Source organism: Argopecten irradians, chromosome 3 (assembly GCF_041381155.1).
Source record: "Argopecten irradians isolate NY chromosome 3, Ai_NY, whole genome shotgun sequence".
NCBI lineage: Eukaryota > Metazoa > Mollusca > Bivalvia > Pectinida > Pectinidae > Argopecten > Argopecten irradians.
This window is the reverse complement of record NC_091136.1, coordinates 2,548,922-2,563,696: the sequence shown is the minus strand read 5'-3', so window position 1 is coordinate 2,563,696 and position 14,775 is coordinate 2,548,922. Positions and strand designations below refer to the sequence as shown.

The window sequence follows — 14,775 nt, the reverse complement described above, 5'->3', positions numbered from 1 at the left end:
CCAAGAAGGTTTAATTCACTCACATCCCTAGTACTTTGTGATGTGGGTCAAAGGCCAAATTCATTGATAAAGCGAAACAGGTGACATATATTTATGTGGATAAAAAGAGGATTTATTCGGTAAAGATATAATTATTGCATCACATTTTTTTGTAACAACAGGTGGCCAGTTTATTCAGACATTTGTCGCAATGCGACATCTAGGTGCACGAATGATTGTTCGTGAATTTATGAAAGATTTTCGATGCTACATCCTTCCGTTTCCTAATGAAGGTGGATGGACATAAAAAATGCTCATACTTACAACCAACAATACAAAAATGAACAGCATTTTATTTCGATGTTTTAAGTTATTGCTTTTGTAAATAAAAGCAGTTCAATATTACTATGTGTTTATATATTACGTAAATATCAGCAACCTATGCGTGTCAAATAATAACATTAAGAGTTTAGAAGAGTACTGCTAATCTATTGTATTAATCGTATTTCATTTCCCTTGTCTACGTATCTGATGTTGAGTCATTGGCAAATCAAAATACACATCAAATGCGGTCATGTCCCACCGGCATTTTCATAAATAATTCTGAACAATACACGACCAGTTCTTCGTTGATAAAACGTGCTATTCTGACAAGAGCGGGAACGACTGGAGTTATAACTAGACACCAAGAAAATGGTAAGTACGTTGAAATAACCGTCATTTTAGCTTTAAAAAAAGTTTGCTGATCATTCAAATACTAAGGTATATTTCCTTACAATAATCTTAAGCATTTTTGGACGACGTTGATGACTAATTTTAATTACTTTTAACTAATTTCTGACACTTAGAAATGCCATTTTTATGCCTGCTGGATGCATCGTTATGGATTTATTTAGATCTTATTGATTCCTATAACTTTTTGTAATGTTAGTGAATGAAGCAATTCCATTGGGATTGAAGTCATTGTTACAATGATAAACAAAAATATTGACAGCGATACGTATAAACCCCAGACACCAAGTTACACATGTACCACATCGATATCTTTATCAACAATTGTGAATTCTATCGTCTACAAATAATGATTCAATATCAATGATTTGGATTTCATTAATTATATCAAAACATTAAGAAATGAAGATGACCAGGAATGGACCCCTCGGGTAGATCAGCAGTAATATTCTATAATAAGACAAGTATTGATCCAAAGATTACTTTTTGTTTCCTGTTCGTAAAATATTTTTAAACTAATGATATACTAGCCGTGCGTTTCATTGGCGGATTCGTACCAGTTTTACAAAAATGCTTTTAGATTTTCCCATGATGTCGACACCAATATAAAAGATACACGCTTCGAATATAAAAGCCAAGTATTGTCTGTGTTAACAATAAAATTGTATATAAAAGTAATACCAAAATGGTTTCGGCATACATTGAAATAAATAATCCGTGTAATGTCGTTGGATATAAATACTCTCTGCCTTATTTTCAACAAAGAAAACATTTCAAATGCAAAATATCGAGTCCGCTATCTTGGATCCAAATGGTACGCATCTGGAAACGAAGGTACGGCGCGTTCCATATTAAATACAGCAGATCTGCAAATGGAATACCCTGTGGCGGATTATCATTTGTCATCGAAATGTTTTCTTTGTTGAAAACAAGACAGAATATATTATTGAAATCCGATGAAGTTACATGAATTATATGGTTCAATGTATGTCGAAACTATTCAGGTATTACTTTTTTTATCCATTTTATTGTTAACACAGGAAATATTTGGTTTTTATATTCAAAGCGTATCTACCTCCATCACGGACACATCTGAACGCGTTCCATTCCGCAGCGCCGCATCACTTTGGTACAAGTGGTATACATTCGCCATGCGTTTTGTTTTCGCGCGGCTTCTCAAAATTTATTTGTCGGACTGCAAGGAAACTGCACATGAGTATTGGGGGTGGGTATGTAGATGTACACAAGGTTTTCACTTTGACCTAGTAAAATTAATTTACACTTACTTTACACAGAAATCAATTGATGATAAATGCATTTTTGTATAAGTATATGGTCTATTGTAAATCCGGGAATGTTTCTGATTATTTCTTTCATGTTTGGATCTATTAAATTATTTTCCAGGGAGAAATTTTCGTGGTCACACAATATCAGGTACCGTGGATATTTATGGTTCTAAAACGACCTCAAAAAGCTCGAAAATGTTATGCCATACGTTAAAAAGCACTCGATATAATAGGGATAAATCCACCACTTATAGCCTCGTCACCGTTGTCAGTACGTTGTATGCATGAGCGTATTAAAATAATCTATTGTAATCTGTATTGTTATCGATTCATCAACACAAAAACTTAATGAAAATCGCATTATTTCTACAACCAAGAAGTAAACCGATAACTACATAATACCTTTGAAATGCATTCAATGAAATAATATGCTAAGATTTTCTTTGAAGCGGATATGTTCCGTAATTATTGACAAATGTTATATTATATTACATGGTTCGCAGAGTTATTAATTATGAGATTAGATGAGATTAGCCTCAGCATGTAGCATTCCAATATGTTTTGACTGAGTATTGAATGAAGTCTCACATAATTGATATATAATAAAAGTATATCTTAAAGTTATGCTAATTTCATATAAGATTTTCTCAAACGAGTCCGTCAATCCCGACACCACGTGATTGTTAACTGTATAGTATAACTTCGCGGATGTAAAGTTTTGCTGATGTAAAATTTTGCGTTTTACAGTTTGTAATGTATTCACGGAGGGTTATTTTCTCTAAACACCTTTGTAGCCCTTGCGATTGTTATTTACGCGACAGGGTGTGATACGTTAACTAGGGGATTGTGTAAAAGTGCGTGATATGTTGCTATATTAACAAATTTACAACAATGACGTTAAGTCTTTCAGGCACAATGGATTTTCTGCTCGGAAATGCCAATGGAAACCGCTCCAAGTTAAAAACACCACATGATATACCTGTTTAATCGTATTGATCAACGATTAGAAATTTTAACAGAATCAATCAAAAAACTTAACAATGCCGCGGAATTTGTCAATATATGTTTCATAAGGAATATAAAACAATATATTTATGTCATATTTTGCCTCGTGGTTATGTAACAGAATTAGCCTCATTGAGTTGTCCTTTTAAAGGTATAACAGAAGTCCATAATACAGTATAATTGTTTTTTGTTCTTTTTAATTGCAGTCAGATCAGTTATCAGAGGAACAAATTGCAGGTATGTGTGAACATAGTTCTGCGAACCGCTTCATTTTTGCGTGTACAAAATTTCGCATTTTTGTTATTTGCTACTTATTCGCAAATACACAAATTTACCATAACAACAAAAGAGTTGGGGACAGTGATGAGGTCACTAGGTCAGAACCCGACGGAAGTGCAAGTGCAAGACATGATACAAATTTGCGATTAATGGATCTTGCCGATAATTACCATAATTTGCGAAACATTTGAATTTGTAGTCGAGCTCTCTCGAAAATTACGCAAAAAAAAAAAAAAAAAAAAAAAAAAAACTGGTTGTTTGTATGATCGGAAAGTTGCATAACAAATATGAACATATTAAGATAAGGAACCACATCAGGTTTTAATATGGTGTTGACTATTTTAATGTTTCCATCATAAGAATACCTAAATGTAAAGTTATCAATAGCTAGCAAAATATCTTAACTTTTTATAATAATTGAGTGTACAGTGTACACACATGATATGTTATGTTTTAGAGTTTAAAGAGGCGTTCAGCCTGTTCGACAAAGATTGTGATGGCATTATAACAACAAAAGAGTTGGGGACAGTGATGAGGTCACTAGGTCAGAACCCGACGGAAGCTGAAGTGCAAGACATGATCAACGAGGTGGATACTGATGGTAGGCTATTGTAGTTTAATAAAACATAGTATTGACTCCATTTATGTTACCGCCAGCCTGTGTCTGACATTTATCTATTTATTTATTAGTAATAAAAACTAAAACATTATAAATTTAGATCTATAAAAAATGCTATCAAAGTAATAATGATAAAATAAATATTATTAAATATGAAGCAAAACATTTTGGAATCTCGGAATGAAATGGAAAATTTAAGATAGTCACGCACAATTATCTACGTGTTTAGTTTAGTTAGTTTAACGTCATATTAACAACTAGGGTCATGTAAGGACGGGCCAGGCTTGTTTATCAACAGAAGTTGCAAATGAAGCAATTTATATTCAATTTGAAAGGTAATGGAACAATAGATTTTCCGGAATTCCTCTTAATGATGGCACGTAAGATGAAAAATACCGAGTCAAACGAAGAAATCCGAGAGGCGTTCCGAGTGTTTGACAAAGATGGAAATGGCTGCATCAGCGCTGCAGAATTACGCCATGTTATGACAAATCTCGGCGAAAAACTTACTGATACTGAAGTTGACGAGATGATTCGTGAAGCAGATATAGATGGCGACGGTCAAGTAAATTATGAGGGTATGCATTTAAATGATTTTAAGGTAAAAATTGATAGAAAATGCAGAAATTTATCCAGACAGAAAAATAAGATAAATATAAAAAAAAAATGAATTTGTACATTCAATCCTAGAATTGTTGCTATTTATGGGAATATCAATTTAGTGTATGCGATGAGCTTACCTGAACGCAGTTGCTATTACATTTTCTTCTGTATGTTTCATTATTACACAGCATCAAGATACCGGAATTCTATTTAATTTTGGTAGATAATTTTTTATTGTATGAAAACTGATATACTAATATCAGAGCAGGTATAATTAATGCATTGTGCTGTGTCGTTTATTTGAAAGTTTGATATAATCGTCAGTGTGTGTTCGAACTAAATTCACCTCTCTAAATAATAACTGTTGTGCAACCTGATTGTGTTTATATTCATACTTGTTATAATTAATTGCGTGGCGCTAACAGTGCGTTCAAATTTTCACCTGTATTCGGGTGCCATAGACAGAAGATAATGTTATAGAAGTTATTGTGTGGCTTTCAAGATGTATAATTTATCAAGTGTATATGCATGTTAAACTTTTTCACATTTGAAGAAATACAACGATTATTGTTAAAGATGCTCCACCACTGACAAATGGTAAATTTTCTCTATCAAAACAGCACCAGACGATTTAGTAGTTTTCTTCAGTTACAGAACTTACTTACTTTACACCATTACCATCATTGAACAGTTTGAGCTTCTAATTTTACATCAAGATAAAAATATTAAAAAATAATTAATTGCATCCCGAAAATATTCAATGGCACTATGTTCTATAAGGAATGCAGTTCTAATTACGCTTGCACCAGAAGGAAAATAAATTATTTCTTAATACATTTTGGTGTTAATTAGACATATACACGATTGAACACCAGTTATTGTTCAAATGATGGGTGTAATTTATGCTCTGTCGGCGGTGGAGCATCTTTAGATATAACCTAACCGTTGATATTTGTTTGTTTATTTCAGAATTCGTCACGATGATGATGGAGAAGAAATGATAATATCTCAGTATTATAATCATATCAAATGGGACTGATGTCGATCTTATGTTACCGTTACAATCTACACTCCATTTACGTATTTCACGCTATGTTTTGTCTATTAAAACAATTACCAACTAAACAAATGCGTGTTTTATCGATTCGATATACAATCGGAACGTCCTTATTTAGATGAGAGAAAAGTGATTCTAAATTCTCAGCTGCAAGCTGACAGTGAAAGCTACAATTATTCGAGTTGAGATTAGAAAAAAAGACCATTCAAATAGTTTGTAGATGGACCCTGTACATATATTTTTCCGCTATGACACCTATATTAGTGTTGTGATAATGGTGGGTATGATACAATTGTTGAAGTCTTGCCACTGAAGACGAGAAAGTGTTGTTGCAAGTCTTGCAATGCTTATCAGTAAAAACATCAATAATGAGTGGTCCATAAACCCAGCGTTGTGTAAACAAATATCGTTGTTTCAAGGATACTGACAGTAATAAGGCACTACATAGTAAGATATTGAATCATTTAGGAATTTTGAGGAATCAGTATTGTTGATGCTTTGAAACAACTAAGTACACATGGCAAGCCTGATGAATGCCTTTAGTTAAAAGAAAACAAAATCAATTTGCTATGAAATTAAATGCTGTTTTGTTGATTTCACATCCTAATTGAATACACATAGAAATTTGTGACGTCACACACACAATGGGTTTTGTTTTCAATATTCATTTTATTTCCAGATTTATTTACGCAGTATGTATTTAAAAAAATCACGAATATGTAATGAAAATGTCAGCTGTGTCTACAAGAATGAATATGTTTTATATATAATTAATCATACATGTATGTGTTCAAATACGTTCAAAGACCCAATTAAATAATAACACTGATAGCTTTTTATCAATATAGTATATGTTTGATATATCAATATTTATCGATTAAATGCCCTGGTAGTCAGGACTTTTCAGGCCGTTCCTTTCTAACGGATTATTGTTTCGGATATTGTTATAATCTAACTTACGTCAGACGATACTTACTAACGAGATGTGATATCAGGTAACTAGGCCGAATTTAATGACTGAATGAAACTCTCATAGAATTACGGTGTAGCGGTCTTGGAACATTAGGGATATTTAGTTGACAAATCAAACGGTTTATTGTTCAAATAGGTAACAAATATCGACAGATAAGTTCTAGAAAAGCTTGATATACATGTATGGTTGTTTGATCTGTAATACTATATCTGAGTTCTACATCAGTTAGTTGTAAGGAGACATAACAATTCCAATTTAAGCAAAATTTCAACAACTGGATGTCAATAAGAAACAAATATTCAGGATGAAACGCATTAACCTAGACGTCAAATCATACAATCATAAAACCAATCAACCATTTGGCAACATCGAATGTCAATGTGATGCCAAACAAATACACGTTCTAATTGCATGTGTCGTTGCAAACTGTTCAATATACATGTCAATAGTTTTGTTTACGTAGTAGATATCTTTACCGAGATATTGATGTTCGCCTATGGCCTTTTACTGCTCGTTAATAATGTATTGGAGTTGTGGAGGCAAAGGTTTTATGTCAGGCGCGTTTGGATGCCTGTCATTAAAATCAAACGAGATATTCTCATAGCTCAAGCTTCCATCGACATTGTATCGACAGTATCAACCAATATTGATGATTTGTATTGACGTAATTATTGATGCATATCGGGTATAGATAAAACAGCTGTATAAGGTAAAGAGGAAGCAAGATCCATTACGAATCTATCGGCACAACACAAGAGGTAGCAAGGATTACTAGGAAATCATCGACACAACACAAGAGGTAGCAAGGATTACTAGGAAATCATCGACACAACACAAGAGGTAACAAGGATTACTAGGAAATCATCGACACAACACAAGAGGTAGCAAGGATTACTAGGAAATCATCGACACAACACAAGAGGTAGCAAGGATTACTAGGAAATCATCGACACAACACAAGAGGTAACAAGGATTACTAGGAAATCATCGACACAACACAAGAGGTAGCAAGGATTACTAGGAAATCAACAACAGAACACAAGAGGTAAAAGGATTACTAGGAAATCAACAAAACAACACAAGAGGTAGCAAGGATTACTAGGAAATCATCGACACAACACAAGAGGTAGCAAGGATTACTAGGAAACCATCGACACAACACAAGAGGTAGCAAGGATTACTAGGAAATCATCGACAAAACACAAGAGGTAGCAAGGATTACTAGGAAAACATCGACTCAACACAAGAGGTAGCAAGATCCATTACGAATCTATCGGCACAACACAATAGGTAGCAAGAATTACTAGGAAATCATCGACACAACACAAGAGGTAGCAAGGATTACTAGGAAATCATCGACACAACACAAGAGGTAACAAGGATTACTAGGAAATCATCGACACAACACAAGAGGTAACAAGGATTACTAGGAAATCATCGACACAACACAAGAGGTAGCAAGGATTACTAGGAAATCATCGACACAACACAAGAGGTAACAAGGATTACTAGGAAATCATCGACACAACACAAGAGGTAGCAAGGATTACTATGAAATCATCGACACAACACAAGAGGTAACAAGGATTACTAGGAAATCATCGACACAACACAAGAGTTAACAAGGATTACTAGGAAATCATCGACACAACACAAGAGTTAACAAGGATTACTAGGAAATCATCGACACAACACAAGAGTTAACAAGGATTACTATGAAATCATCGACACAACACAAGAGGTAACAAGGATTACTAGGAAATCATCGGCACAACACAAGAGGTAACAAGGATTACTAGGAAATCATCGACACAACACAAGAGGTAGCAAGGATTACTAGGAAATCATCGACACAACACAAGAGGTAGCAAGGATTACTAGGAAATCATCGACACAACACAAGAGGTAACAAGGATTACTAGGAAATCAACAACACAACACAAGAGGTAGCAAGGATTACTAGGAAATCAACAACACAACACAAGAGGTAGCAAGGATTACTAGGAAATCAACAACACAACACAAGAGGTAGCAAGGATTACTAGGGAATCAACATCAGAACAGAAATCAACATCACAACACAAGAGGTAACAAGGATTACTAGGAAATCAACAACACAACACAAGAGGTAGCAAGGATTACTAGGAAATCAACATCACAACACAAGAGGTAGCAAGGATTACTAGGAAGTTTTCGACACGACACAAGAGTTAGCAAGGATTACTAGGAAATTAACGACACAACAAAACCAACAAAAATGGTATGCATAACTTAAAATCTGAGATAACTTTATCAGCTGTCATAGAAACGTCTTAAATCTTTTAGTTTTTTTTACGTCATTGCATGATTAATATTTTTACTCTGATGTAGAGACAATTTATGCTGATGTGTTACCTAAAACCTAAACAATTCCAAATAGAAATTTGACAAGTTTTTACCATGATAAAAAATATTAAAGGCTCATTACCTTTCCGAAACGGCTTTTAATCTTTAAAATCGGAATTTAAAACGAGATCGATAATTGTGTCGCAAAAGTAATCAAATTACCGTTAATACTACACGTATAATCATCTTCTGAACAATTCAAATAAAAAAATAAAACGTAAATTTTCATAACGCGGGTCATCCTATGTTTCCCGACGTCGTCCTAATTACTGCGCGCAGTTGACTATCATTGCGCCAGACAGCAAAACAGCGAAATGACTATCCACTGTTGTCATACGTATATTACGCAGGAAGTCTATCAAATGTTTGGCGTTGTAACTACATCTTAAGCCATCGACATATATGTATATTTTATGATGCTATTTTTGTTGTTAAGAAATCTTTATATTTTGCTCCCGAAAAGTAGTGGGCCTTTAAAATCAACTCTATATTCTTGTTAAATAAGTTAGCTACTAGTTTATACGTTTAAAGATGATCCACAACAATTCATGCGGAACATACATGTCGAGCACAATGCTCTCTAGTAACATTGATTCCAATATTGTAATTATATCAAACATGCATGCTTTTATATTTTTATTGTAGGATTAGACTAAGTACGTTAAACCACTTAATATACACATATTGGAGTGGTATATATATTATTGATTGGAATCCAAGCAGTAAACGGACCAGAGCTTATAATCAATATTCCAATTATCACGATAAAGGACCAATATTATATGTTTTAGATAGATGGTGCCGGAATTGTATATGACTATTATATAGAAAGGCTGTACCGTAAAATTGATATCGATGCGATGACATATTGAACCGAGACTCATACACAAATAACATACATTAACCATTTAGATGATCTGAAAGTAATTACTGTCAATTCAAAATAGAATTTCATCACACAAGATCGATCACTTTACTAGTGAAATATAAAATTCAAAATAGCACAAACCTACATGTAAATAAGACCCTATCATTAATTTTGGGCCCAGTTTCATCAATATCCCTTACCGTTAAAGAATTCCTCAAATTACAGAAAAGCATTACCGAGAATAAGGGTGAAAATCTTCAGTTTTCTTCACTACTTAAATGCTTTTCTATGCAGAATTCCAAGTAAAGAAATTCCTATGATATGAATATGAATATAATAAGTGATATGAAATGTAACTAAAATATAGATTTGCATAAAGAATACAACAGGCATTATATGAATTGTTCCGTAAGAGCGAGCGTCCTCTGTTTCATTAATTGACAATCCTCTCACTCAATAGTATGATACATATTATCTGTTCAATGAAACAGCCAGTAGGAAAACCACTGTTGTGAAACACAAACTGTTCATTAAAAACTTTGAATATAATGCTTGCATATCTATTATAAAGAATATCGATATTTATTCACGTAAAAACAAATCATTTTGTCTTTAAATACAGGCACACGGTTTTACTGAAGAACAGTTAGCTGGTAAGTGATGTAAGTCGGACTCCGCTTGATAAATGCAGGTATACATAAGTAAAGATATAATCGGAACACACTATCGGATGATTGCAGATGGCATATAAAATTTCAAAGAAATTTCCTCAATTTTCCTAGAAAGCTATATAAAAACACTACACTACTGAATGTATTGATCGTAAAATTTCTAAGAAATTTCCTAATATATACATAGAAAGCTAAAACACAATATTACTGAATAAATGAATCGTATTTTTTTCTTATTAAATATTCTTAGAATTCTAAAACAACATTACTGAATAAATTGATCGCATCTTTTAAAAAACCAATCACCATCACCAACATCTGATACTGATGGGCTGTACAATTTTGAATTACTGTGTTGATAATGGCTTATCTGGGGTCCTTTTCTCCCATAATAAGTTTTAATTAAATTTTCATTTTAAAATTAATTGAAACGTTGTGTCCATGGTATTTTAATCCCCTCCCATGGTTTGTGGATAGTAATGATCTGACTTAAAGTCTAAGAGATGCTTAACTTACTTCTTAATAGGTTACCATTATGATCGATCGGAGTTACTTCCCTTACATAACATTTATTCAAGCTGAAAAACACATCATATATATACTTATATTACTATTAAGGACTGTCTTAAATGACCCTGGATATCAATATGTCATAAACCAAATAACAACTACTAACCGATACCATTGCTTACTGTTTCAGAATACAGAGAAGCGTTTGATATGTTTGACAAAGATGGTAGTGGAAGTATTACCATCGAGGAGATGGTCACGGTGATGAAGGAGCTTGGTCAAAGCGCGGATGAAGAGGAGCTAAAAGCGGAACTGACTGCCATGGACACAAACAGTAAGGCATCGATTATAGACAGTATTATCCCTAGATATAGTATAACAAACAATACATAATAGTGATTTGACAGTTTCCCCTTATACTAGTACAATTACATTCGCAACAAACACGCCGTGTTCAATTTCCATTGCCTGGTTCTTTTTATTCAATGCCATGCTTAATATATCAACGCTGTTGTGAGGAAGTTATATTAGAAATTGGCGATCATTCCATGGGGATAAATTCATGCACCACATGATACCCGATACCATTTGTGCGGGACTAGTATCTCCAGTGGTGATGGAATGTAACTCGTTATATAACTTCCCACTGAAATGACGTAAGCGGTATATCATCTTTTGACGTCATTCCATCACCAATAGAAACAATAGTCCCGCATAAACGTTATTAGGTATCAGATGGTACGTGAAATTAAAACCAATTAACACATGCTTTAATGACTTTTTTCAGAGGACGGTACCATTGAATTCGACGAGTTTTTAGAGACCCTGAAAAAAATGCCATCTGAAAACTCGCGCGAAGAAGAGCTGAAAGAATGTTTTCAACTGTTTGATAAGAATAAACAAGGTTATTTGACTATACCAGAGCTGAAGCATATTTTACAGGATTTGGGAAACGATTCATTCACGGACGAGGAAGTTGATGAACTAGTCAAAGAAGGAGAATTAAATGTCGACGGCCGTCTGAACTATGAGAGTATGTATAATTTATGTAATAATTTTCTTAATTTTGCTAAAATACAAGATATCATCACATGGATGCTATGGTAACCATCCTAAACATGCACAAATCATGAAAATGTAGAAATATTCCTCGCTAAATTTTTCATCTAGAAAGAATAAAGCGCATCCTTGAATAAATATATATATGTCCTTTAATGATGAATCTGAAGTGCATACATATTCTCAGTAAATACTAAGTTTATTAAAGATTGTTTCTTAGAGAGACACTATAACAAAAACAGGCAAAAATTACGAATTTTTCAAATTCGTTTAATTTATGTATATTTCGGATGGTTACCATGGCAACCAAACATATAAAATGAGAAAACTTCCATTACAATTGAATCAGGCTGTACTAATAATTTCATAACAACAACCTAATCTTATAAGACAAATTAAAACAATACGGTTTTGGAGTCCAAAAAACGACCAAAACTTTGCATAGTTTTTAACTATTTTGCTGTATAAATCAATATGTTGTTTATGTTTTCCTTTTACAGAGTTTGTCAAGATGATGACAGGACCACCTTAGGCTGCATGTTACTGACCTAAAACAGAAACAAATATTTTTTTAATATTTTTTCCTTAAAATAGTTTTATTTTTATCATATAGTATACACAATGAGATAAGACACATATTTTCAAACTTATATTAGGTCTTTGCCATCATTTGATATCGACCTAAAACAGACAAAAAAATCTTAAATATTTTTTTTATCTTGATTTCAACATGATTTTATCTATACAATATACTATATACAAGATTAGATTGGGCACATGTTTTCAAACTTATGTCACACTCTTTGCCATTATGTGAAACATATACCTGGTATTCATCATTAACTGAATTGATTGAACTTATATATACAATGTATTGTATAGAAAATTTTCTACATAAGTAACTGTTTTTATTTAGGAAGAAACATATTTCCTTACTCATTTACGATGTGAGAGCGATTTCCACCTCTGGTGAAGAGATTTATTATATTTTTGCGAAAACAATACAAAAGTTGAAAGAAACGTAATGTGTGTTCTATCTTCTATACATAACATTTTGACTTGTCTACTCAATTTCTAAGCAATATCAACTCTAGCGTGTAATTTGTGTTTACCGTACGCGTGGAAATTTACGCGAGGGGAAAAATTAATCTAATTACGCGCAGGTCGGTCGATCGCGAAAATTTACCCCACGCGTAATATTTTGTAAACTTCGTGATAACATCAAAACCTCAAGACGGAGTAGTTATTAAACCCATCCCGATTAATTTCATTTTTAATCACGAACTTAATCAATAACACTTAGGGAGTAATTTAGCTTTGAAAGAACAATTTATCTATTTGGCATGCCAGTGTTTCGATTAACGATATATGATGATGTCATGTTTACATGCGAACAAGAATACAATAATACCAGAAAAAACTTTGAATTGGCAAACAAACAAGAGATCTTTATACAGATAATACTATGATTGGTTAGTTTCAATGTATCTCGATTTGTCTATGGGTATGTCCATCTATTATTTCCTTCTTTATTATTATTATTATATCTTATCCTTTTTTATATCTTTTGACTTCTTGTTACATATGTACATATATCAAGAGTGAATAATAAAATCTTGAAATCGTTAACAAAAGACCCACACCTTCCCCGGCAAACTTAAATGTTATAATTAGGGGGAAAACACAAAAAACGACGGTCTGTCCCGCGCCCAGTTGTTCACGGTTCACTGCACGGCAGGTATGAATAAAAGCACGGGTGAAATTGGTCAGAATAAAAGGATAATTAACATTGATTCATTATAACCAGAACTGTGTATGACATAATGATATACAAACATCGACACCGTCCGTAAGAATCCAAGGTCCAACAGTAATCAAGGGAGGCAACCAACGGATATCCATCATTTACGCTGAGGTAACTAGATCGCGAAAATAACCCCCACGCGTAAAGTTTACTGAGCAGAAGTAAATAGCGAAACTAACACCCGGCGAAAATGTCCACGTCTACATACATGTTGTACGTATATATTTGTTCTAGCTGTATCAAGCACTTTGGTCGGTACAGTTCGAAAACTTGTCATTCACTTATTAATATGGAACACATATAATGGGTCTAAAATAAAATTCTATCGGGCAATACAAAGCTGAATTATTTAAGGTTCAATATAATTTGTCTGAATTTGGCAAAGGAAACGAATTTATTGCATAGAAAGCCCGTAAAAACACTGTAAGATCTAACAGTTTTCAACAATTGTTACTTATAATCAATATTCCTTCAACGTTCTGGCACATTTTCTAATTGTTTTGAATATTAATCATCTCTGACTCTCTCACGTTTTTTCCCCCCATTCTCCCGAATACTATGTTAACATTTTAGGTCGTCAACTAGTTAATGATTACGCTAGGAACAAAGAACGATAACTCGCCGTGTGCACATAATGTGTTTATATACATGTATATATATCCTGCGGACATAAGGCATAACCATAACCTGCTTGTCATCCAGTGAATAAGTACATGTGAACAAACAGCAGATAAGCGAATGATAAGTATATTTACCATTGATTGTCGCAATGGCTCTGGAGTAACGCCAGGAGCGATCGGTAGCCCTAGGCCTATATACATGTAACAATGCAGTGTTCTGGTGTTAGTGTTTGTGTGTGGCATATGTGAATAAAAAATCATACTGTTGCCGCAATGATCTCGAAAAATCCATACTCAAACTGCACCATTTTGTTTACAAAATTAA

The 14,775-nt window shown here is 33.5% G+C and overlaps 2 protein-coding genes across 2 annotated transcripts; both read left to right on the top strand.

Moving 5' to 3' along the window:
• Window positions 1–542: 542 nt before the first annotated feature.
• LOC138319864 (calmodulin-like) lies at window positions 543–5,622 on the top strand. Its single transcript, XM_069262991.1, has 5 exons — window positions 543–675; window positions 3,209–3,239; window positions 3,739–3,882; window positions 4,236–4,478; window positions 5,473–5,622. Exons 1-5 carry the CDS (start codon window positions 673–675, stop codon window positions 5,502–5,504), a joined length of 453 nt encoding a protein of 150 aa, XP_069119092.1. The 5' UTR covers window positions 543–672; the 3' UTR covers window positions 5,505–5,622.
• Window positions 5,623–8,604: 2,982 nt separating this feature from the next.
• On the top strand, window positions 8,605–14,774 carry LOC138317298 (calmodulin-like). Its single transcript, XM_069258866.1, has 5 exons — window positions 8,605–8,793; window positions 10,409–10,439; window positions 11,158–11,301; window positions 11,755–12,000; window positions 12,527–14,774. Exons 1-5 carry the CDS (start codon window positions 8,791–8,793, stop codon window positions 12,556–12,558), a joined length of 456 nt encoding a protein of 151 aa, XP_069114967.1. The 5' UTR covers window positions 8,605–8,790; the 3' UTR covers window positions 12,559–14,774.
• The last annotated feature ends 1 nt before the right edge of the window (window position 14,775 follows it).